The following is a 26,270-nucleotide window of genomic DNA, read 5'->3' as shown; positions in this document are numbered from 1 at the left end:
CACCTAGCTGCCCCTATGTGTATGTGTTTTATGCTTCCTTTAAATGATTTAGTCAGTTGACCAAATGTCATTTATCTGTGGAACATCATACTCTTCACCTGGGAGATATAAATAGCTATTTAATATATCTCTAGTAATTTCCCTTCACCATTCTGATAAGCCTTATAATGGTATAGTTAAGTTCCCCTATAAGATTAACAACATGCTGCATATGTCTTAGGAACTTTTAGCTACAAAAGCCAAATCTCTACTTTTATAATATATATTTTTGGCAGTTTAGTTCAGTTTCCAGAGGCCCAGATATTTCTCTGGCTAACAGCTCTGAAACACAACACTTTGTCCATTTGGCAAGCAGTTGGTACTAACACATATACTGTTAGAATCCATACTCACTGAGCAGCATTTATTAAGTACTTACTGTGAGCCAGACACTGTGCTAGAACAAAGCATACAATCCATCCAAAAAAATTAATAATGAATGTCCTGACTTTGTCACCTCCAAAGACATCTCAGTTAAATAATTAACCTTCATAGGTTAAAAGCATCAAAGTACTTTGAAGTAAGGAGCTTAAGGGAAGATAAAAAGAGAAAGTATAAAATCATAATAAAAAATAAAGGTTTCCCTCCTAAGCAAGATGCAGTTTTAATTCAGAAACAGGCTTTCCTTGCTCTGGTCAACATGCAGCTCTTTCTATAAAGCTTTTAATTCTTCACCAATCAAATATAGACTATGGATTCAAAGGCAGAGTAAAACAACTGATAAGTTTCCAAAATTTCCTTTTAAAATGTCAAAATAGGGACAGCAAGGTGGTGCAGTAGATAGAGCACTGGCCCTGAAGTCAGGAGGACCTGAGTTCAAATCCAGCCTCAGACCAAACACTTGACACTTACTAGCTGTGTGGCCCTGGGCAAGTCACTTAACCCCAATTGCCTTTAAAAAAACAATAAAATAAAATAAGACGTGAAAATAGAAAAGGCATTATTTAGGTTTATTTTATAATTGGGAATTTCCTCTTAATATCTTTCTCCAGTTTATATTAGACTCAGGAAGATTTAATTTCACACTGATGTTATCATCGATTTAGCAAAAAAAAAATTGATTTTGAAGATTTTTTTTCCCTAAAATCTTTCTAGTACTCTTATGTATGCTGATAAATGCCATTCTGAGTTTAAGATGTGTAGCAATTTTCATTTATGTGCATGGAAGACCACCTTAAAGGAGTAAATAAAGAGGTTAAGTCATAGTTTCTAATTTTTTTCCAATTGAATTGTAGACGTTCTATTTAAGTGGACAATTAATTAGTCACTTCCAAAATAGTAATGTATCATCTTGATTAATAAACAATCCCCGCAGTTGATTATGGGTCTTAAGTATTCAGCAAGTCCCTGTATACGCTCAGGTCATTCACTAAATCTCTTTTCAGGTAGGCAGGGTTATATGGAAGATGAGCTAGAATGAGTCTATAAAAGTCAATTTCATTCACTGTGCATTTTTCAGTCAAGTACTTCAAATGTCCAGAAATTCATCTGAAATGTGAGACAGGAGAAAAGACTGGCACGCAGAGTATTGCTTTATGACCGCACAAAAGGGCTGCTGACCCTTACCAAACTTCTTTCTATATGAAACGATTCCTAAAATTCATCAGCACAGTGAAAAATTATGGTGAGGTCGCGTGTGGATGAGTAAAGCAAAAGTAATGATTGGTCATGGTTTTCTCTGCCATTGTTGTTGATCCTGGACCATGTAAAATGCTCTGTGGGAAAGCGTCAACCTCTTAAATAGGTGTTCAGAAGCTTTCAGCTCATTAAATTGCCAGCATTTGCTGCCTCACTTGTCAAGAATCATTCTGTTTAGCAACTGCTATCCAGTCATATTCATAAACTACATCTTCATAATTAGCATGTGTCTACATTAAAATGTGATATAAAAATATAGTTTAGAAAAATTGAACTTTGATCTCACTTTTCACTTGAGAAAATACTCTGTATGAGTGCATGAGGAGATACAAGGATAAGCATATGATCCAATGTTTTCTAGAGATACCAAGATAATAGTAATGTAAACAACAACACCAGTCTTCCTTAATTATAAACTTAAAAATTGCCTGATAGCGAGCCTTAACTTACCCGTATATCTCAAGATCAAGTTTAGCTTTAGTCAAAGAACTTTTGTGATTCACATGGAAAAAAGAAGTTACTTTAAAATATTGAAGTATTTTTTCCTAGTACTGGGAGAAAAATGTTCTTCAAAATAGTTCTTAAAAGGTTACTGTTACATTTTTTTTCTTTTGAAAGCATGAGAAGCATTTAATTCCTTATGGGAAAAAACTTATTCAATGTAATTACTTTTCATAAATCATCATTTTCTAAATCATAATTTAAGAGGATCAAATATTTTTGCCCAGTCTGTGCTTTCTTTACACTTTTATTCTCATTTCATTTATGAATATTATTGCTACACATTTCAATAATAGCTAAGTTGATTCATTAGAAATATTTAATATTAGATCAAAACCAAGGAATTTTACTTAGCTAGCAGGGTTTTAGGACTTTCATGCCATTAGAAGCCTCACACAATTGCACAGTATGTTTGTGATACACCATGAATCCTTGGAAACCTCCTGAATGGGGTTGCTGTGATTTTTACTGAGAAATTAGCTTCTTGACATTGCATTACCAATTAGTTTTCTAGAACACATTAAATCCTGCTGCTTTGGTTTACAGAATAACTCAAGCATTACTGATGAAGCATAAAAACTTACTTGGTGAGGCAGTGGGAGACACAGGGTGCTGACAGGACCCACCACAGCAGGTTGAGTAGAATTGTGGACCTCTCAGAAAAAAAAGTTTGGAAGAAGCTGCAGATAAAACATCAATCTCATTGGTTATCCATTTATTTTAGATAAAATACCAGTTGCTTAAAAGTCATTAAACAGTGCCTTCTGAACCCCATTTTTTACTTGTCAAATAGTAATCCTTTAATATTAAAAGCATGATTAGCCAAATGAGCTGCCACATATGTTTACTACATTATTTTGGCAAGGTTTCATGGACTTTGCAGGTTGAATTAAAATACATTATGAAATAATGAACCATATATGTTTACATATATAATGTATATATTTCCTGAACTATGTAGTCATATTTATTAATATAATGTGTTCTGGATACCCTGAAAATCAGGAAATAAATGTTTGCTACATTTATAGACATAGATTTTTTTAAAATAAACTATTTAACTAAGTATTTATAGGAAGCTATTTAAAATATATAGTCAGATTCCACGGTTACTGACATTATAATATGTTATTTTATAGCTCAGTGAATGAAAAGTACATATCAAACATTTCTGATTATATTAGCAATATTGTAGTATCTATGAATTTATAAAGCCCTTTTACTTGAGAAAAAAAAATATCCAAACCAAATCACTTGCAAATATAGCATATATAACACTTCTTTTAAAACTTTGGGCTATTATTTGTTTACATTTTTAACCATTGATTCAAAAAAATATTACTTTTAGAAATATTTAAACTAAATTATAATCTCCTTTCCTCATGACACATTTTACATTCATATTCCTCTACCCCCATTCATAGATAAGGAAACTTAGAGTAGGAGGTGGCTAGCACTTATCTTGGGTAGAAAATTACAATAGCTGAACCCCCTACTAGCCAATATGATGTCAAATGAAATGGGATGTTAACTATATGCTTAAAAAAAATAACTTGTACTTTGCAACATGATTTTGTAATTTAAAAAAAACACAAACTTTTTATGTTCGTATGCAAGTGAATCTTTTCCAGTCATAATATATGGGAACATATATGGAAACAGTATTTTACAGGGTTGTTGTTAGCTCTTGATCAGATTTATAAACTTTAGATCACAACTTTCCTAGGTAAGGTTGGAGTGATTTCAATCTAAGCTGTACTTGAAAGGTAAAATGGATTTTAACTGTGATGAAGTAACTTAGCTAAAGTTTCAGAGTTACACCTCCACTATCTCATAGCTAATTAAATAATAGCTAATCCATGAACTAGTTTTCTTACTATTAGACTAGAATTATCAAATATGAGTCATGAGTGTTTGCTGATTGTACCATTATATCATAAAGTATCTATTTTTAATCTTGATTTTCTGAAGATGAAGACAAATGCAGACATACAGAAAATGAAGCCTAGTAGACGACACCAGTATAAAGAACAAGTTTCTATTAGGAGCTATTCTTATAAATAATGTAGTGGTTTAAGTATAAGTTCATTCATTTTGATTTAACATCACAAATTATATTCTAGTGTCCTAAATTAGGAGAACCCTTATATGTTAGTTTTATGAAGATGGATGATATATGTATAAGAGCAGAATGTGGCTCATTATTTTATACTTTCTGATCAGACATTTAATTGAATTCCAGAATTAACATTCCATAGAAAATTGAAAGTATAGCTGCAATGTTGGTTGGCATTTTTTTCCTTTAAGAGGAAAAAAACAGAAAAACTATAAGTTTGTTTTTCTGGAAATCTATATGAATTGAATACAGATCATGTTAGCTGGAAAGGCTAAGTAGAGAAATCTCACTAAATAATTAGCATAAATTAACAACAACAACAAAATTGTACTAACTGTGCCATATGTGATTTTTATTTTATTTTACTTGAAATACTTTATTTTCTGAATTACATGTGAAGGCAATTTTTAACATTCATTTTTAAAGACTTTTGAGTTCCAAATTTTCTCTCACCTTCTCTTACCTTGCCCTTCCCTGACATGGTAAGCAATTTGATATAGGTTTTTTTATGTGAAATCATGCAGAACGTATTTCCATATTAGTCATGTTATGAAAGAAAATAGACCCAAAAAACCCACAAAAAATAAAGACAGTGAAAAAGAATATGCTTCAATCTGAATTCAGATTCCATAAGTTTTTTCTCTAAATATGGATAGCATTTTTCATCATGAGTCCTTTGGAATTGTCTTGAATCATTGTATTATTGAGAATAGCTAAGTCATTCACAGTTGATCATTGAACAATATTGCTGTGACTATGTAAAATGGTCTCCTGCATCTGCTCACTTCACTTTGCATCAGTTTGTGTAAGTCTGTCCAGGTTTTTCTGAAATTGGCCTGCTCTATTTCTTATAGCACAATATTATTCCATTACAATTGTATACCACAATGTGTTCAGCCATTCCTCAATTAATGGGCATCCTCTCATTTTCCAATTCTTTGCCACCACAAAAAGAGCCATTATAAATAGTTTTGTATAAATAGTTCCTTACCCTATTTTTTTTAATCTCTTTGGGATACAGACCTAGTTGCAGTATTGCAGGATCAAAGGGTGTACACAGTTATAGACCTTTCAACATAGTTCCAAATTGCTTTCCAGAGTGGTTGGATTAATTCACATTTCCACCAATAGTGCATTAGTGTCCCAATTATTCCCTTCAATATTTATTATTTTCTTTTTCTGTTATATTAGCCAATTTGATAGGTGTGAGGTGGTACCTCAGTTATTTTAATTTGCATTTCTCTAATCAATAGTGATTTAGAGCTATATGTGATTCAGACTATATAGTGATTTTCCAATATAAAAAAATCTGTCAAGTGTTCTGCAATGTACTTTATAACTACCACTCCTTTCTGCACCCCACTCCACCTCCAAAAAGGGATAAAAGAATTAAGATCACTAAGACTAGATCTTCAATTATTTAGGTGAGATTTAACTTAAGTTAATTGGGCAAGAGCAAAAAAATTTTTACAACTAAATGGACTGATATTTTCTTAGGGAATAATCTATATGGATTGTATGTTTGCTATAAACAAAAATTAAAGTCTGGGGATTCAGAAATATTTAAGAATGAGTTAAATCAGCTTTATACTCAAATTCTATCATGTCTACCATTTCTATTACTTCCACAATGACAGAAAATGATGCTACAGAATAGCCAATTCCTACATACACACACACACACACACACACACACACACACACACACACACATCCCTTTCTGCCAAAAGTATTGTTTCAAGTAGCTCACTGCTCATTCTGATTCCTTCAATTTCATTGTTATTGCTAGCATTTCTAATATAATATCGAATAATATTGGTGTTGGTGGGTATCCTTGCTTTGCTCTTGATCTTGTTGGAAAGGTTTCTAGCTTATCCCTGTTACAAATAATGCTTGCTGATGACTTTAAATAGATGTTTCTTATCACTTTAGGAAAAAATCAATTTATTCTTAGGTTTTCAATTGTCTTAATAGGAATGAATGTTGTATTTTTGTCAAAAGCTTTTTCTACATCTATTGATACAATCATACAATTTTTGTTGCATTTGTTATGAGAAGTTATGTTAGCAGTTTTCCTTATGTTAAACCATCCCTGCATTCCTGGTATAAATCCCAGTTGGTCACAATGTATAATCTTTGTAATACAAGGTAGTAAGTAGTCTGCTAGCTAGTATTTTATTTAGGATTTTTGCATCCATATTCATTAATAAAATTGGTCTATAATTTTCTTTGTTTTTGTTCTTGATTTAAGTATCAGTACCATATTTTTTTCATAAAAGGAGTTTGGTAGAACTCCTTTTTTGTCTATGGTCTATTGGTTTATTTAATATTGGAATTAGTTGATCTTTAAATATTTGGTAGAATTCACTTGTAAATCCATCTGGTCCTGATACTTTTTTTCTTAGGAAGCTCATTTATAGATTGTTCAATTTCTTTTTCTAAAATTGCTTTATTTAGCTATTCTATTTTCTCTTCTGTTAATCTAAGCAGTTCATATTTTTGTAAATATTCTTCTATTTCATTTAAATTGTTAAATTGATTGGCATATCATTGGGCAAAATAACTCTTAATAATGGCTTTGATTTCATCTTCATTAGTGATATATTCATCATTTTTATTTTTTATATTAGTGATTTAGTTTTCTTCTCTTTTTAAAAAAACCATATTTACCAATTGTTTATCTATTTTATTGGCTTTTTCATAAAACCAACTCTTAATTTTATTAATAAAATAATTTTCTTACATTCAATTTTATTAATATCACCTTTAATTTTTAGGATTTTTAATTTAATATTTAATTAGAGATTTTTGATTTGTTCTTTTTCTAGTTTTCTAGTTATTTTATTCTTTTTCTAGTTTTTAATTGAATACCCAATTCATTGCTCTGCTTTTCCTCTATTTTTCCCCTCTATTTTATTAATGCAAGCATTTAAAATTTTATAGCAAGCATTAAATGCTTTTTCTGCATTCCATAGGTTTTTTTGTATGTTGTCTCATTATTATCATTCTTTTTAATAACATTATTTGTTGTTTCTATGACTTTTTTTAAGCCAATCATTTCTTAAGATTATTTTATTTAAAAAAATGTTACGTTATTTAGTCTCCAATTAATTTTTTATCTGTTTCCATGGCCACTGACTAAATAAAATTTTTATTGCATCGTGATCTGAAAAAGATGTGTTTAATATTTCTGTGTTCCTGCATTTAACTGCAAAGATTTTATGTCCTAATATATGGTCAATTTTTGTAAAGGTGCCATAGACCACTATGAAAAAAGCATATTATTTTCTATTCCCATTCACTTCTCTCCAGATATGTATCATATCTAGATTACCTAAAATTCTATTCATCTCTTTGAGTTCTTTCTTATTTTTTTTTTGGTTAGATTTATCTAGTTCTGAGAGGGGAAGTTTGAAGTCCCTCACTACTATACTCTTGCTATCTATTTCCACTTGTAATTCACTTAATTTTTCCTTTAAAAATTTGAATGCTATAATATTTAGTGCATATAGGTTTGATATTATATTATTTCCTTATTATCCCACATTATAATAGTATCATAATGTAATAATTTCCCTGCTTCTCTTTTGATTAAATCTATTTTAGCTCCAATGTTGTTTGAGATCATGATTGCTACCCCTGATTTTTTTGCATCAGCTGAAGCATAATATATTCTACTCCAGCCTTTTATTTTTACTCTGCATGTATCTCTCATTTTTAAATGTGTTTCTTATAAACAACATATTGCTGGGTTCTGGGTTTTGCTCCATTCTGCTATCCTTTTCTATTTCATGGGTGAGTTCATCCATTCACATTCAAGGTCATAATTATTAGTCATATATTTCCCTCCATTCTTTCTTTTTTCTCACTTTTTATCTTTCTCACTTCTTTTTACCCTCCTCGGAAATCTCCTTTACTTCTGACCATTGCCTCCCTAATCTGCATCTCTTCTAAAAATCCCTCCTTTATTCTCTCCTCTTGCCCTCCTATTCCTTAATCTACCCACCCTTCTAAGAGTCCCTTCCTTATCCTCTCCTCTTACCCTCTTGTTTCTTGCTCTGCACACTCTTCTGAGTCCCTCCCTTATCTTATCCCCTTGTCCTCTTATTTCTTAATATCTATGCCTTTCTGAGTCCCTTCCTTATCCTTTCCCTTCACCTTCCTATTTCTCTGTAAGTTAAGAAGACTTTTATATCCTTCTAAATGTGTATGTTATTCCCTTTTTAACTCAGTTCTGATGAGAATAAGGTTCTAGCACTACCAGTCCTCCACCACTTCTGCCCTCCATTGTTTGTATGAGATAATTGCTCCATTTTACCTCTCCCTACCCAATTTTATATTTTAGGAACATTCCATCATATTCAATTCAATCTGAAGTTTTCTATGTATCTAGTAATGATAATGTTCTTGAGAATTATAGCTAAAAAATTAAAATTTAAAAATTTAAAAAAGAACTATAGCTAATTTTTTTGCATATAAGAAGTAAACTTCTTATTAAATCCCTTGTAACTGGTCTTTCATATTTGCCCTGTTATGTTTCTCTTGATTTTTGTAGGTGAAATTTTCCATTCAGTTGTGGTCTTTTCCTTACAAATACCTCAAAGCCATTTAATTCATTAAATATCGATTTTTTTTTTCAAGCAGGATTGCACTCAACTTTGCTGGGTAAGTGATTTTGGTTGCAAACCCAGTTTCTTTGCTCTTCAGAATATCATACTCCATGCCCTTCAGTCTTTAATACAGAAAATGCTAAATCTTGTGTTATCCGGTCACTCTACCATATTTAAATTGTTTATTTCTAGTTTATTTCTACCTGGGAATTTTGAAACTTAACTGTAATTTTCCTGTGAGTTTTCATCTTAGGATCTCTTTCATGTGATGATGGGTGATTTTTTTTTCCAATTTCTATTTTACCCTTTAGTTCCAAAACTTCAGGCTATTTTTCCTTAATAAATTATTGGATTATAATGTCTCCACTCTTTTTTATCATAAATTTCAGGTAGTCCAACAATTCTAACATTCTTTCCTTAATCTGTTTTACAGGTCAGTTGTTTTTCTAATAAGATGTTTCACATTCTCTTCTATTTTTTCATTCTTTTGATTTTGTTTTATTATTTGTTAGTGCCTTATAACATTACTATCTTCCTCTTGCCCAGTTCTAATTTTTAAGGAGTTGTTTTCATTTTTGGATCTCTTTTCTAATTGGTTGACTTCCTTTTCATAATTTTTTTACATTGCTCTTATTTTTTCCTAATTTTTCTTCAGTTTCACTTATTTTAGTTTGAGAGTCCTTTTTAAGCTCTTAAGCGCTCCATTTAAAAAAAAAAAAGCTTTCACTTTTACATGGACTCAAGGGCCAGTCTGTTTGAGCTAGTGATTGTGGTAGTGTTGTCTAGAAAGTGTTGTCTAGAAAGTTGTCTAGAAATTATATCAAAATATTTAACTGAAATAGATTTTTTAAAATTGTAAACTGTTTTCAAATACTTTGAAACCATTCACTTTTTTTTCTAAATGGGAAAAGATGAAAACAAAGAACTTAAAGTCTGGTGCACATAAAATAAAATTTAAAACTACAATTACAGGTGTGAATCTGTGGTTGTGCTAGTAAGTTTAATAATTAGTTCTCTGCAGAAAAAAAATAAGAATGACATATTTTTTAAGTTTAACTTGAATTATTAATATTTTTCATCACTTTTTTCAGTTTAGACAGTCAATAAAGGTATGATCCTATGAACTAACAGCCAAAAATTGAAAATAGAACAATATACCAAAACAATATAATGAAAAGTTAAAAATTACTAGCTTAGTATACACAAGAAATAAAAATGTTCAAAAAACATGTTATCAGGTAGACCAAATACCAGATATAATAATAGCATCTATCTCCCAGGGTTATTGTGAGGATAAAATGAAGTTATATTTGTAATGTGCTTTGGGCATAATAAAACATTGTCTAAATGTTAGGTATTAGTAGTAGTAGCATTAGTAGGAGTAGTAGTAATAGTAGTAGTAGTAGTAGTAGTAGTAATGATATTTAACTAGAATTTTCATTTTTTTATCCTGATATTTTGACTGATACTAAAAAATTAGTCCTAACTTGCTCTCAAAATAACCAATTGATTCATTCTAAGATTTTTTTCAAGCTAAATATTTTCATGGTATTTACTACATTTGACATCAATAGATTGATGCTGCTAAGTACGTTTAGTACTTTCTGATAGCTACGTCCATTCAAAGATTAAAATAGTGAGGTTGGATTAGAGGTACTTGAATGTCAAAAGAGAATAAATTATTTTTATAGATCATAAACATATTTAAATATGTTGTACTAAGTTTCTAAAGAATGGATACCAAAGGGGAAACCAGATAGATTCAAACTAATTTTTAGAGCAAATAAAAGCAATGTTTGGAGAGTTGACCAAAAGAACCTTCCAAGGAATGAAATCATTTGAACAGGAAAATGTTTGAATGAGTATGACAATGTTAAATAAGCTTTAACTATAACTGGTCAAGTAGAGAACCATTATTATTAAGCAATATAATTATTATTATGTTAAAGTAATTTAATTAATATCATATATTTAAAATATAACATAATAATATGGCATAATATGTAATGTAATTATTTTGTTAATTTCCTGATAGTCAATCTTCACAATATCCTTTAGACTATTAAGAATAGGAAAAACCAATCATCTATCTTGAATGGCTAAATCTGGGAGGAAAAAACCGGCTGCCTAACATTGTTTTGTTAAACTTGCCTAAGGTCAGTGAGTTGAATTTGTAAGCTTTTCAACCTAATTCAGGCAGTCAGCCAATAAACATTAATTAAGCACATATAAAGTAGAGGCACAGTGCTAAGCACAGGGGATTAAAAAAAAGAGGCAAAAGGAGCTCACATCCTAATGGGGGAGACAACAAGCAAACAAATATGTACAAACAAGGTATATCCAGGATAAATAGGAAATAATCAAAAGAGAGAAGGCGCTAGAATTAAGAGGGAGGGAGAAAGACTTCCTGTAGAAGATGAGATTTCTAACTGGGACTTAAAGGAATCCAGAGAAGCCCTCAGGTAGACATGACGAGGGAGAGCATTCCAAGCATGGGGACAGCCAGAAAAAATGTCAGGAGCCAAGAGATTCTTGTTCGTGGAACAGCCACAAGACCAATCCCACTGGATTAAAAAGTACATAGTGGGGAGTAAGGTATTAAAATATTGGAAAGGTAGGAGAGGCCTAGGTTATGAAGGGCTTTGAATGCCAATCAGCAACTGTGTGGCTCACACCTCAGCAATAGAGCAGTATCTCAGTTCTAGCTTCAAGCCCAGTCTAAAGCTTGCAAAGGAATAACCAGGGCAGGCTTCCTGCTTTTCAAAAGGAAACCTACAGCTCTATCACTACCAACCGAGTACCACTTCCCAGCTGGTTGATAGTGGCTGGGTTAAGCAGCAGGGTTAAGCAGCAGCCTGTGGAAACTCCAAATGGGGGAAACAGGCCTGTTGCTAAGAATCAAAATCAGATCTGTAACTTATAGATCTCTGCTGGGGGGTGGGAAGTGGTCCAATGATCAGATTGTGCCCTGAATCACATCACTTTGGGAGCACTGAAAGCTTTCAGGTCCCTCCTCAGAATTGCCCGTAAGATTCTAAAATAACTCTAGATTATATAATAATTCTAGTCTGTAAGATTCTAGAACACTCAGTACTGCCAGGAAAGCAACAGTAGGACCAGTCTAGGCCTTCGCTCCAGAAATGCGTAGAGATTGGCCCTAACAAAGTCTGAAGTCAGGAAGTAAACTGGAAGAATAAACAAACAAAAAAGGATCCCACTTTTAAAAAGCCATTGTGATGACAAGGAAGCTCAAGATACAAGTCCATAAAAAGAGAAATCTCCAAAATTCAGTAAACAAAGCCTCAAAGCAATCTTAACTTGGGCACAAAATTTGAGTACAATTTCTGGAACAGATAAAGCAAGAGTAAAAACAAAAGTTTTTATGTATAAAATGAGAGCGCTAATGGAAAAAAATGGAAAAGAAATGAGAACTATTGAAGAAAGAATTGGAAAGGTAATTAATAGCTTGAAACAAGAGATACAAAACCTTACCCAAGCAACAAACTCCCTGAAAATTAGCTAATGATTCCACAAGACACAGGAAATATTAAAACAATGGCAAAAGACTGAAAAAATAGAAGAAAATATAAGGCATCTCACAGCAAACAAACAAAACTTGGTAAACTGATAAAGAGGAGATTATAAAGCCATGACCAAAAATAAAATAAAATAAAATAAAACCAGTCTAGATATCATATTTCAAGAATTCATATAAGAAAACTGACCACATTTCTTAGAACCAGGGGGCAAATTAAAAGGAGGGAGAATTCTCCAGTTACCACCTGAAAGATACCCCAAAATGAAAACTCTCAAGAACTTGTAGCCAAAATCCAGAGCTTCCATCAAAGAAAAAATACTTCAAGCAAAAAGAAAGAATTCAAGTACCCAAGAATTACAGTCAGGTTCTCACACAATGATATTCTAGAAAGCAAAAGATATAGGATTATAACCAAGAATAACTTACCCTACAGGGTAAAATTGGACCTTGAATCAAACAAAGAATTCCCAAGCATTCCTGATGAAAAAATCAAAACTGCATGGAAACTTAGAAGTAGAAACACAGGAGTCAAGAGAAACATAAAAAAAAGACAAACACAAGCAAGCTATCGTGAGGATTATAATTGCCTGATCTGCAAGTGAAACCACTGAGGCAGAACTGTGAGCCAATGGCACTTCATTAAAAGGTCCCTCTAATGAAGTGGGCCTCAGATCTTCATGATATAAAATGCCCCCTTCTTCCAAGGCCCTATTTTTATAAGGCTTAATACCAGATTTGGTACTTGAACATTCTAGAAGAGCTACACAAAATATATATAACCCCATTGGTTGATAGACCTTGCTTTGAGGGCCAAAAAATGATGCATTAGCTAGAAATGGTATGTTAGCAGAAGTCTCAAGGTTGGCGAAGCATGGGGCATCTCCACTGGCTAAGTGGTCATAAGATGGTCACTTGCTCGTGTTGGGCAAGAGAGAGTGGTCTGAAGGTATAAAAATAGGTAGGGGGACTTTCCGTGTAATTGAGTCACTTCTGCCACTCTGGGCTAAGGAAAAACAAGGGTGAAGGGCCTCTAGTTAGCTTCCTATGATTAAGCAAATGAGCTTACAACATGCAGTTCATAGCTCTGGGGCCTAACATACAGAACTTAAAATCACTAGCCCTGTGGAATCATACCAAACTGGTTAATACCGATTGGAATAGATTAGGAGTCCAAATTAATTCTTTCTCACACAGACATGAGGGAACTGTTTATACTCTAATATGGGGAAATGATTTGAATCTTATCATCATTGAAATCATTGAGGTGTCTAATTAGATAGAAGGTCTGAAGGTGGATCTTTTATGTCTTGATCATAAACAAAGAATGGAAAAAGGGAAGAGGGATACACTGAGGAGGGGAGATGAGAGTTAGGGAAAATTTTTTCACAGAATTAGGGTGCATAAGTCTATACCAATAAAGAGAATGGGGTGGGAGAGACAGCAGTTGACACTTGAATCTGACTCTCTTCTGAACTGGTCAGAGAAGGGAAGAATTTACACAGTAGGGTGCAAAACTACATTTTACAAAACAAGAAAACAGGAAGGGAAGGGAAGAATAAACAAACCATTGGGTGCAAAATTATATTTCACTAAACAAGGAAACAGGATGGATAGGGAAGAAGGGGGATTTAGAGGGAGGGTAGATTAAGAGAGGAATTAGTACTAAGCTAAACAAACTTTAACTAAAGATGTACAAAAATATGCATAGCTCTTTTTACAAATGCCTCACAATGCCTTTCTTTTTAGAGGGCAGAAATTGGACTCTCATGTCACTCCACTTTGCATCTGCTGCTCTGCCTGGTTTCACCTACAGTGAAACAAGATGCCCACACAGCAGGGAGTCTTGTTTTCTTCTCCCTGCCCTCCTGCCTCTTTTTGTGGGTTGTCTCCCCCCATTAGATTGTAAACTCCTTGAGGTCAGGGACTGTCTTTCCTTTTATTAATTGTATGCCCAGAGTTTAGCATAGTGCCTGGCATGTAGTAGGTGCTTAAAAAATGTAAATTAGATCAGATTAATGACAAAGATTTGGAAACTAAAGAGACGCCCATTGATTGGGGAATGGCTGAACAAGTTATGATATAGAAATGTGATAAGATACTATTATGATATATGAAATAATGAAGGGGATGGTTTCAAAGAAACCTGAGAAGAACGGTATGAACTGATGCAGCATGAAGTGAACAGAAACAAGAGAACAATTTTTATAATGACAACAATAATGTAAGGACAAACTATTTTCAAAGATTTAGGAACTCTAATCACCATAATGATCAACCGTAATTCCAAAGGGCTCATGATACCCACCATTTGACAGAGACTTGACAAAGACCATGAGGATCAGTAGTTTCCTAACATAGCTTCCTTGACCCTGATGCAGTTTCCACCCCCTCATACAACCTAAGCTGTCCCAGCTTCACTGTGAATGGGATGTCCCAGTGAAGACTTCTCAGTGTAATTAAGATAATGAGTTCAGAGGGTAGGATAGGGTTAAGAATAGATTTCTTTGAGTTAATTTTTTTAGTGACATGTAACAGTAGTTAAAATTTGTCTAGTGGTTTAGCCTTAACCTTTTTTTTAACCTTATTCAAATGCGTCTTTGCCCCTAAAAGAATCTGGCTCCAGAAAACCCTTAAAAGGTTCCTTATCTACTCCCCTTATCTCCCTTTGACAGGATCTTACTCAGATGTCTTTCAGTTCCCAGCATTGTCTGTTCAATTCCTAAGACCTTCCAAAACAATTGTAAATTATCTTCCTAACTGCACATATTTTTATTGCTTTTTTGACATTATCTCAACAAACTAAGAAATATAGAGATGTATACTATGTCCTTTGACCTATGTTGGAGTCTGGCATGTGAGATTGTGAGCCGAATTAATGGGCAGTTGGGGGAAGGAGGAGGAATTGAACCTTCAGGGTTGTATAAACTGACTTCTACCTCTGCGGGTTGTCTCCTCTTATCAGAGCCATTGGTGTGAGGACACCCAAATCTCAAGATTTGAAATAATAATAATAATAATAATAGCTATAATAAATTAACTTTCTGTTTCTCCTTGGACACCTCTGTGTTTTGTTTTATTTTTAATTTGAGTGGCATCCCACACACCTGATGCAACTTCCTGGTGTAATTGGGACCTTTCAGACTTGGTGGCGGCCTGAGACCATGTGAGTGTCAGATTCTGATGACAAAATGACCACATATGTTTCCAAACGGAGGTGAGGGGGACTGAGGCCAGAGAAGCTAAGTGTCACTGTATCTTTGTTTCATATCCTTTCTGTGTAGGTCAAAGACAACCTTTTCCTTTGTTAATATTCAGTGGCTTGCAAGTGCTTCATTTCATCCCAATATGAAATTACAGCTTTAAAGATGTGCATAGAACGAGACTTCTTTTTCCACTTGGATATAGTGTTTTTTTTCTCCACTATCTCTGTTTTCAAGGGAAAGGATATGGATTTTTACTGATTGAAAAGAAAAGAATTTAATTTTTAAAAATACAAGATGGGAAAAACTAGATAATTCCCCATGCTTTTTTCATATTAAATTTGCTGGCCTTTCCCATCTGGTGTTTTTTTTTTCAATTAAATTTTTAAACAAGACCAACGAGTCAAGAGTTTGTTACAGCAATCCAAAAAGATAATCTGATTTGGGCTACATTAGGGAGGAAAAGTTTTCAGGAATAAGGAAGATGCTATACTTTTTCCTGGACAGACCACATCTAGAATATTGTGTTAAATTCTGGGTGCCATTTAAGTAAAGACATTAGTAAGCTGGAGAGTATCCAAAGAAGGTCAATCAGAATAGTGAAGGACCTTGAATTCATGCTATATGAGGATCATATGAGAATGTTTAGCCTGGAGAAGACAAGACTTTGGGGGAGTATGATAACTGCCATCATTTTTTGAAGTGCTGTCATATGGAAGAAGGACTAGATGTACTGTTTGGACCCAGAGAGAAAAAGTGCGAGCAGTATGTGGAAGTTTACAAAGAAGCACATTTAGGTTTGATATAAGAAAAAAGCTTCCCGACAGTTGGGATTAGAGATATCCCTAAGTGGAACAGGCTTCCAAAGAAGGTGGTCTTTATGCAAAGGTAGGATGACCACTTAACAGGCATGTCAAGTCATACCTTAGAGGAGAGGTGGTTACTGTTCAAGTACCAGTTTACTAGATGTCTTGAGGTCCCTTTCAACTTTGAGTCTGCAGTTAAATGGTATTTCCATTCCATTCAGCACTTATGAACTCCTCCTAAGCTCCTACATTTATGCACACCAAAAAAAAAAAAGATATTTTCCTCTGCCCAGAGCTTATACCCCTATCCCTATATCCCTGAGATCTTATTGGTGAGATTTCATTATATCTATTTCTAGTTTCAGGGTCACCGAACCATTTTCCAGCCATGCACTAACAGATGGGACTTGCTTGCTTGCTTTCAATGGTATCCTGAACACTTTAGCATAGTGTCTGGCATATAGTAAATACATAAATTCATTCAATCAGTCACAATTAGCTCTATGTCTGCTTTCCTTGTACTTGATCTTAATAAAAAATACTGATTCTTTCAAATCTGTGAGTATCCCTAGGTGAAAATATTAATTTGGTGGGGGGTAGAGAGTTAATCCCCTCAATATTGAGGCTCTACTCTAAATCCAAACTCTTCTTCCTAGCCCATAAGTGAAAACTTACTTAACACACTATATCTAGCTGAATGGAGACCATGATTCATGTATCCTATCTCAGCAGATGGCAATCCACTAAGATATCAGGACCAATCTACTCTGAGCATCCTCCCACCTGCCCTATTCCAACTCTGTACCATATCCTCCTTACTCATACCTTCCTTCCTTTTTTTTTTTTACTTCTATTGGAAAAGTCAAATAGTCTACCTTATGACTCCGCTCACAATCCCTGATTACCTACCAGGGGTGAGGAACCTGTAGCCTCAAAACCACATATGGCCTTTTAGGTCCTTCAGTACAGCCTTTTGACGGAGCCCGAGTTTTACAGAACAGGTGCTTTTATGAAGGGGATTTGTCCTATGAATTTTGGATTCAGTCAAAGGACCAGACTTGAGGACCTAGAGGGCCACATGTGGCCTGCAGGCCACAGGTTCCTCACCCGTCCTAGATAATAACCCACTGCCACTGATCTTTATATGTGTTATAGCCTCCAACTAGAATGCAAACTCCTTAAGAGCAAGCACTGCAGCAGCAGCAGCAGCAAATGGAGCAGGATGGGAGAACAGGAGCAAAAAGGAACAGAAGCAAGCAGTGTTGAACACACACACTCACACACACACAGTAGTCAAATCTTCCATTGTGGAAGAGGCAGGGTACTATCATGGAAAAAACACTGACATTGGGGTCAGAGGAAGTACTAATTGTATAACTTTTTTACCTCTCTGGGTCTAAATTCTTCATATGTAAAATGAAGAGATCAGACTAGTTGGCTTCTGAAACCACTTCCAGTTCTAAATCTATGATCTTATGATGATTTTCCCCACCCCAATCCAAATACATCAGATATCTTGGAAATATCCACTAAGATTTATGTATTGTGATGATAAATTGTTTTAATCTATAGCCTTTAAGATCAAATATTGAATTAAACTGAATTTGGAAACAGATTTTCAAATTACCATTTCACAAAATATAAGAACTAGATTTTCAAAAAACAGTGAAGCATATTCAACACATTACTAAGAAGAAATTATAATTTTTTGTGAGAGAAAAAAGGTTTTTGTATTACAAACTAAAAACTATTTTAAAATATTACTTGATTCATCTTTATCTCATCATCTAAAATTTATTTTTGTGTATTTTTTCATAATAAACATACTATATGTATAATTATAAATCAATGTGTGAATAAAAAATAGTTTGAGGATCACCACTCTAGAAGGTATTTTGGATATTTTAGCATATAGAAAACTAGCTTAAAAGTCAGGAAGGTCTAGGTTCATTGCCAGTTGTATGAAAGACCCTGGGGAAGTCATTGAACCACTTGGTGACATAAGGAGTCTGAAAATTGCAGAAAAGGTGCTAATTTGCATTGGTAGAGGAGGTTACCAAAGAAATGACAAGTATATATATATATATATATATATATATATATATATATATATATATATATATATATATATATATGCCTATATGTCTATGTGAATATGTATATATCTCATATATGTGAATGTATCTATGTATACGAATCATATATATTTTGTTACATATACATACAGAATAAGGATTGAGAAAAGGTCATTGGATAGGGGCAGCTAGGTGGCGCAGTGGATAGAACACCGGCCCTGGATTCAGGAGGACCTGAGTTCAAATCCGGCCTCAGACACATAACACTTACTAGCTGTGTGACCCTGGGCAAGTCACTTAACCCCATTGCCTAGCAAAAACAAAACAAAACAAAAAAAAAGAGAGAGAAAAGGTCATTGGATTTCACAACTGAAAAATAATTGGTAAATTTGGAGAGAGCAGTTTCAGTTGAATGATGAGATCAGAAGCCAGGTTGTAGAGTTAAAAAGTGAGAGATAGGAAAGGAATTCGAGGCATAGATTGTAAATTGCCCTCTCAAGGAGTTTAGCTATGAAAGAAAGATATAGCATGATAGCTATCTGGGATAGACAGATCAAGTAAGGTTTTGGGGAGGATGGAAGAGACGTGAGTGTATTTGTAAGCAGTTGGAAAGCAGCCAACAGGGAGATATTGAAGAGAAATGACAAGAGGGGTGGTAGAGGAGGTCATCTGGAAAAGACAGACTGGAATGGGATCACTTGTGCATGTAGAGGGGTTCCTTATCAGGGAGAAAGAAGCACCTCTTTATGTGAGACAGGGCTAAAAAAAAAAGATGGTGGAAGGCATCTGAACAATGTGAGATGAGGAGAAAGAGATAAGAGGGAATTTTCAGCAAATACTTTCCTTTTTTAAGTGAAAAATGAGGTAAGGTTCTCAGAGGCAGCTGGTGGCACAGTGCATAGAACACTGGGCCTGGAGTAAGGAAGACAGTTCAAATCTGGCATCAGATATTTACTGTGTAACCCTGGGCAGACCACTTAACCTCTGCTTGCATTGATTTCTTCAACTGTAAAATGGGGATAGTAATAACGCATACCTCACAGGGTTGTTGTAAGGATCAAATGAGATAATATTTATACAGTGTTAGCACAGTGCCAGGCACATAGCATACATTAGCCTAATGCTTATACCCCAACCTCTTCCCTTTCTCAGCTGAGAAAGTCAGGATGCTGTGGGAGGTTTCAGAAAGGACAAAAAGGTTTAGAAAAGCACCTACAGGATAGTGACCCGGGAGATGTAACAGATTGCCTTGCCCCAGTAAGGAGCTCAGTTTAAATTATGTAATAAATTTGTAGTGGAATTAACACAATTTCATGATTTTCTCCAGTTCCACTTAGTAGCACATGAGTTGTTCATCCTTCATTTTAGAAGAGGACCAATGACATCACATGAGAAAGAGTAAAGACAGTCGGTGGTGGGAATAATATATGGCTGAGGTATGTCAAGTCAAGAAATTCCATATAATAGAGTGCAAGGGAATGGAGAAAAGAGGATGGTATAGAACATGCATATGATTTGATTTGTTACCCTGTGATATTTTAAATGGGCACCACCATTGAGAAATCTTATGGTAGAAATAAATAAAACATTGCTTTCTTATTAAATCCATGAGTACACTCTTATGTGCTGTCACATTCACTTGTTTTATTATAATAAATTTTTAAAGTTCATTTTAATCATTCTCTAGGTAATCTCCTATAAAATATGAACCTGACCTAATTCAATCATCTTATTTGTAGAGTGCAGAATTTTTAAATCTCCCCAACATTATGCATGATATAAAGCTTTAACTAATCCTCAGAGTGAAAATAATTTGAATTGCTTAAGTAATGTTATAGAATCAGTGACCAGAAATATCTTCTGTTCTAAAGCATATTCTGCGTCTCTGATTCAACAGATTGATTTTGATAAAAATTTCTAGGATATGGCCATTCTGTAAAGCTTTGGGAATGGTACATTTATTTTTTTTAGATTTAAGATAAATTAAGAGCTAAGCAATATACTCAATCATTTAAATAAAAAGATTTGGTGATCCCACTTAATTTAGTAATTCTTTAAAAGAATAATAAATTTTCTTCAATCAAAATTCAGATAGCTGAAGCATAACATATCAATCATTTGTACAACATGTATGTAATATTAATGTATATATCTTTCTAATTTCTAAGTATTAACCAAAATTATTTGGCCTGCTTCTTAGCTAAAGTGAAAATTATAGGCTTATATAATAAACCAAAATCAGTAAATTGCAAAATACTACATAAATACTATTATTATTCCAATAAAAATTCTACAAAATTAAGAAGTAGGAAAAAACTATTTATTTGCTAATAAAATTGGTAAGATTTTCTGGAAATCATCTTCCTCTCTGGAAATTTTAGAGGACAACCTATCCACCCTGTGATTTGATGCAGTGTAAGTGTATAACCAACATTACTTTTATTCACTTTTAGTTTTTTATTCCTTTTCTGGTTTTAAAATAAACTGAAACTATTTGATTTAGTGATTAACAAAAAGTTGTCTTTTTATATAAAAATTGACAATTTAAAAATTCCAACATCATCAAGAAGTTTCTAATAACAGATTATTTAAGTAATAATTAAGGGAACATGTTTTCAAACACAAATAAAACTAATATTTTAAAATTTTAATTTGAAAAAAGATTTGTTGCTCTTATCTTACCATCTCAACGTTCCAGGAAATGTCCTAGCCAACTTAGTGTTTTGATATGCATATTGGAAACGATTTTAGTTTATCTAAATATGTGCATACTTATAGCATTTATTAAACTTAACACATTTTTAAAAATATTTACTTGAAGAGGGGTTTGTGTGGCCATTGTAAACCACACCTATGCAGGATTAATTTACAAAATACTTGAAATAGTAGTCAAGAATGTTTACAGGCCACATCACCCAAAAGAGATTCTGAATGTTAATTATCTGCTGTTTTCATATGCAAGGTACATGATGGGTAGATGACTCTACCAATGGCTATTTTATAGTTTTCTGATCTTCCTAATATTTCTTTTTTTATACAAAATTTTGTTTTCAATTAACAAGTATTTTCCTTTTCCTTTAGAAGAAAAGAGAAAAAACAAAAAGCCTTGTAACAAATACCCTGTATTTGATACTTGAAGCTGACCTTTCAAACAAGCAAAAACGACACTGTCACCTGAATCGTCATTCCCTTCCCCTTCCCTACCAAAGGGCAAAATTGTTTAATTAGAATTTTATTGTTGTCGTAAAGAAGAGAATGGCTTTGGAGTTTGATACCTGCCCCCTTTCCAACAATAACCACTTTAAACTGAATGCAATGGTTAAGTTTTCGCCTAAATCATGTGAAGTCATTAACATCAGATTTTCCCTAGGAGCTCCTAGCCACAATACGATCCGTAGAACAGCAAAAGGATTGATTAGTGAGTGCATACTGTTCCAATTTTTTTTTTAAATTTATGTAGTTCAATCTGTATGTGGTCTATTATAGTCATAAAGTTATCTCCCCGCTTTCAAAATCACTTTATCCCCCTGATCTGGATCTCTCTAAAGCGTTCACAAATTGGGGGGTGGGGGTGGAGGGAGACAGTCCATCTTCTCTCTCTCTTTTTTTTTTTTTGGTTTAGTTAGTAGATAATGAGGTTGGAAATATCCATCACAAAGAGAATTCTGAAGGTACTTATTTTTAAACCCTCCAGGAAAACTCCCTACTAGGATTTGAACTTAAAATATTTTTTATATTTGAGAGAGGAGAGAGAGAGAGAGAGAGAGAGAGAGAGAGAGAGAGAGAGCGCCAACCTGAGCTTTCTATGGAAAGCCTGCTTCTCACTATGCCCCACCCCCTTCTACTAGCACAGAGCCTCCAGAACACCCCAAAAGGCCAGAATTAAAGTGTACCTGATCCCTAGTTAATTTATAAAAACAAATGAAAAGGTGGAGTTCCAGGAAAGAGAAAGACGTTTTTGTTCCTTCCTCCATGACCCCTAAGGTGGCAACTACACAAAAGATGATGTCTTATCTAATCAATACAAATTAGGAGGAGTAGCAGCAGAAACTCCGCGCCCCAAGAGCTGCAGTTTCTGCAGCCTCTACACTGCAGGCAGTCCTCCTGGGGCTTGGATGAACTAGACTTAGGGAAGGAGAGGTTCACCTGGGATAGCAAGTTGGAAGGCGCCACCTTGGTTTCCTAGAGCCTGGCCATGCATCTGACTGCAGTCCATCGAAGGATTAAGCACTTGAAAAGCCCAATGAGTCCGATAAGGACTTCCGATTTGTTCTGCTGCTGGGCACAACTTGAGGGATACCGGACTGGATGAGAGGGGATGCTCCAGGATTTTCGCCGTGGTGTTTGCGGCTGCTGCTACTAAGGAAGAAGAAGCTGGAAGACGCTGTGGAGAGTCATCGCTGGCCCGCAGCAAGTTGTCAATTAGGAAACTCTTTCCCAGGTTCCCAAAGCCTGGAGTTGTGTCTAGTAGTGCAGAGGAGCTCAGTATATTCCAGTACACGCCAGTACAGGCAGATAAAGCACTAGGAAGCATGGTGAAGAAGAGCAGGTAGGCAAACAATTCGATCTTTCCCACGCTTTCTTCTGCTCCGCTCTTTGCTGCCGCCGGGCAGCTGCCCCTGGATTTGGTCTAAGACTCAGCCGCTACCTCCTGCTCCCTTGCCACAGCCTCCCACCAAACTAAAGCAAGCTGAGAGGGTGGAGATAGAGAGAAAGGGGACTAGGGACCATGGGAAAAGGTCGTTGGGGAAACGAATCATTATTATTTATTTGGGTTGGCTGGGGTTTTTTTAGAAGAAGGGAGGAGTAAATCGTCAGGTTTCTCAGGCAATGTGGAAATAACTCTGGGGACTTGGTAGGTGTCTCTCATTTTCTATGTTAAACAAGGTTTGTTTTTTTCCCTCGTGGACTGGAAGGTGTGTACCACTCATCTATAAAAATGTCACTCTAAGAAATTGTAGACCCAACCAACAATAAAATGTGACTCCAAGAGTCTGTACAAGAGGAAGGGGCGGAGAAGGAAAAGGTGGGAGTGGGGTCAGGGGAAACGAAATGAGAAAGTGCTTCACTCTACACAGTGAGTTTGTCAAACGCTGATTTTGCGGCTTTTCGCCCCTAAGAGAACAGAGGCAGAACAGTTTGTTCTAGCCCCAAGTAGTTTCTGGTCCTGAGCCTGCACGGAGCTCTGTCTTAGAGCCAGACTGTTCTCTGGCGCTGCCCATTCTGGGAAAACTCCTAGGACAGAGTAGACACAATGTGGGGACTGAGAAGGCTGTGATATAAAGGAATCTCTAATGATTTGTAAGAAAAGTTTCAATTGCCTAGGAACCTTTGTAAGGGAGTGCTTGGTTCGACCCCACAGGGGGAAAAAAGTACTTTTTAAAATGCCCTATTTGAATTTTTTCATCCTTGATGAGCTTATCCTTCGAGAATGAAGGACAATCAACAACAGTCCTCATTTAGAGGAGAAGCCAGTCTCCCCTCCACCACCCCCATCCATTCTACCCTACCATGGAGTCTTTCAACTTCCTGTGGTTCATTTCTGGGTATGTTTCAAATGCTATTTGTAGGGGGCTAGTGCCTTTGCCCCAGAAGTGCTGAGTTTCCAAACTAAAGGGCAGATGAAGGCAGAGCTCCTTGGGTTGGGCTTGTTCTCAAACTTTTCAAATTTATGATTGGAGAAAAGGGTTGAGGGAGCAGGAGGCAAGAGTGAGGTTGGGAAGTTTGTTGTTTTCTCCTCATAGAAAAATAAAGACCGCTGTATCACTTTGGAAGGATTAGATTTGTCCTTTCTTCATTTTGAAAACTGAAGACACATTTAATCTAGTACTATCGGGCAGTGACTTGGAAACGAGGTGAACAAATGAAGAAAATTATAAAACATGCTCTTATATTTGTAATTGGTGATCCTCCAACTATGATACAACTTGAAGAGGGCCTCTTTTACATCCTGGCATAGTCAAAAAAAAATTTCACCCTTACTTAGTTGTTGTTTTTTGTTTTGGGGGGTATTTTGTTTTTGTTTTTTGCTATTGTAGTTACAAATGATCTTTTAATTGCCCAATCAAATGGCCCTTTTTTTGGTCTTCATCCTTCTTGACCATTCTCCATCATTGAACACTATTGATTGCCCTCTCCTCCTGGAAGTTCTCTGGTTTGTGACTTTGCTCTCTCGTTATTTTCTTCCTACCTTTCTGACTGATACTTACTACTCTGTTGTACTGATTCTTCATCCAGGCCACACCTACTAATGTGTGTCTATTCAAGTCTCTCTGGTTCTCTTCTCTTTACATTCTGTACTGTCTCATCAGCTCTTATGGGTTCAATTGACAATTCTACCCACATTTTTATGTCAAAGCAGAATTTGTGGTACAGGCACACATCACCAATTGCCTAACAGTGCCTACAGTATCTGTAAGTCCTATAGGCATCTCAAACTCAGCATGCTCAAAAGATGATTTTCAGTGCAGCTAGGTGGCACAGTGGAAGAGCACTGCCCAGTCAGGAGGACTTGAGTTTAAATTCAGCCTCAGACCAAACACTTGACACTTACTAGCTGTGTGACCCTGGGCAAGTTACTTAGCCCCGGTTGCCTAAAAAAAAAAAAAGATAATTTGCTGTCTTTCCTTAAAAAAAACCACCAAACCTCTTCTTTTCCATACCTCCCTATTATTCTTTTTTCTTTTTCTAAATATTTATTTTGTTTCTTTTTACAGTTTGAGCTCCAAACTGTTTCCCTCCCAACCCTGTGCTAGAGAAGGCCAACATCTGACAGAGATACACACACACACACACACAAAAAACACACGTGCATGAGTGTGTGTGTGTGTGTGTGTGTGTGTGTGTGAAATCATACAATATATGCTTCCATATATCAATTCTTTTTCTGGGGGTAGACAGCATCTTCCTTCACAGGTCCTTTGTACTTGATCTGAATATTCATATAACTCAGAATAGCTTAGTTATTCACAGTTACTCTTGGAACAATATTGTAGTTAGTGTATATATTGTTCTCTTGGTTCTATTCCTTTCACTCTTCACTCTTCTGCAAGTCTTTCCATGATTTTCTAAAATCAACCTGTTTGTCATTTCTTACAGCACAGTAATATTCCATCACAATCACATACCACAACTTATTCAGCCATTGGATATCCCCTCAATTTCCAGTTCTTTGCCATCACAAATAGAGCTGCTATAAATGTTTTAGAATATATAGGTTCTTTTCCTTTTTCACTGGTCACCTTGGGAAACAGACCTAATAGTGGTATTGCTGAGTCAAAGGGTATATACACAGTTTTAAAATTCCTTGGGTATAATTCCAGATTGCTCTCTAAAAATGGATGGATCAGTTCACAGTTCCACCAAGGTGTCCCAATTTCTCTACATGCTCTCAAACTTTTGTTATTTTCTCCTTCTGTCATTTCAGTCAAACTAACAAATATGAGATGATATTTCAAAGATGTTTTAATTTGCATTTCTCTAATAAAGAATAATTTAGAGCCTTTTTTCATCTGACTATATACAGCTTTGATTTCTCCATCCAAAAACTGCCTGTTTGTGTCCTTTGACCATTCGTCAATTGGAGAATGATTCATATTCTTATAAATTTGACACAGTTCTCCATATATATTTGAGATATAAGGCCTTTCTCTGAGAAACTATAAGAAAAGTACTCAATTTTCTGCTTTCCTTCTAATCTTGGCTATATTGGTTTTATTTGTACAAACCCCTTTTAATTTAATTAATC

At 34.8% G+C, this 26,270-nt stretch overlaps 1 protein-coding gene across 1 annotated transcript in view; it reads right to left on the bottom strand.

Moving 5' to 3' along the window:
* The window catches only part of DBX2 (developing brain homeobox 2), a 40,589-nt gene extending 17,107 nt beyond the window's left edge, over positions 1-23,482 (bottom strand). Inside the window, exons 1-2 of the mRNA XM_020973682.2 lie at positions 22,670-23,482; positions 2,763-2,858 (exon numbers count right to left, since the gene is read on the bottom strand). Of these exons, the coding sequence (XP_020829341.1) occupies positions 2,763-2,858; positions 22,670-23,057 (484 nt within the window). The 5' untranslated portion in view covers positions 23,058-23,482. The remainder of the gene's footprint in view (positions 1-2,762; positions 2,859-22,669) is intronic.
* Between the last annotated feature and the right edge of the window lie 2,788 nt (positions 23,483-26,270).

This window comes from Phascolarctos cinereus, unplaced genomic scaffold, assembly GCF_003287225.1.
Source record: "Phascolarctos cinereus isolate Bilbo 61053 unplaced genomic scaffold, phaCin_HiC Scaffold_1;HRSCAF=81, whole genome shotgun sequence".
In the NCBI taxonomy this organism is placed as follows: Eukaryota; Metazoa; Chordata; class Mammalia; order Diprotodontia; family Phascolarctidae; genus Phascolarctos; species Phascolarctos cinereus.
This window is presented reverse-complemented; position numbering and strand designations above follow the sequence as displayed.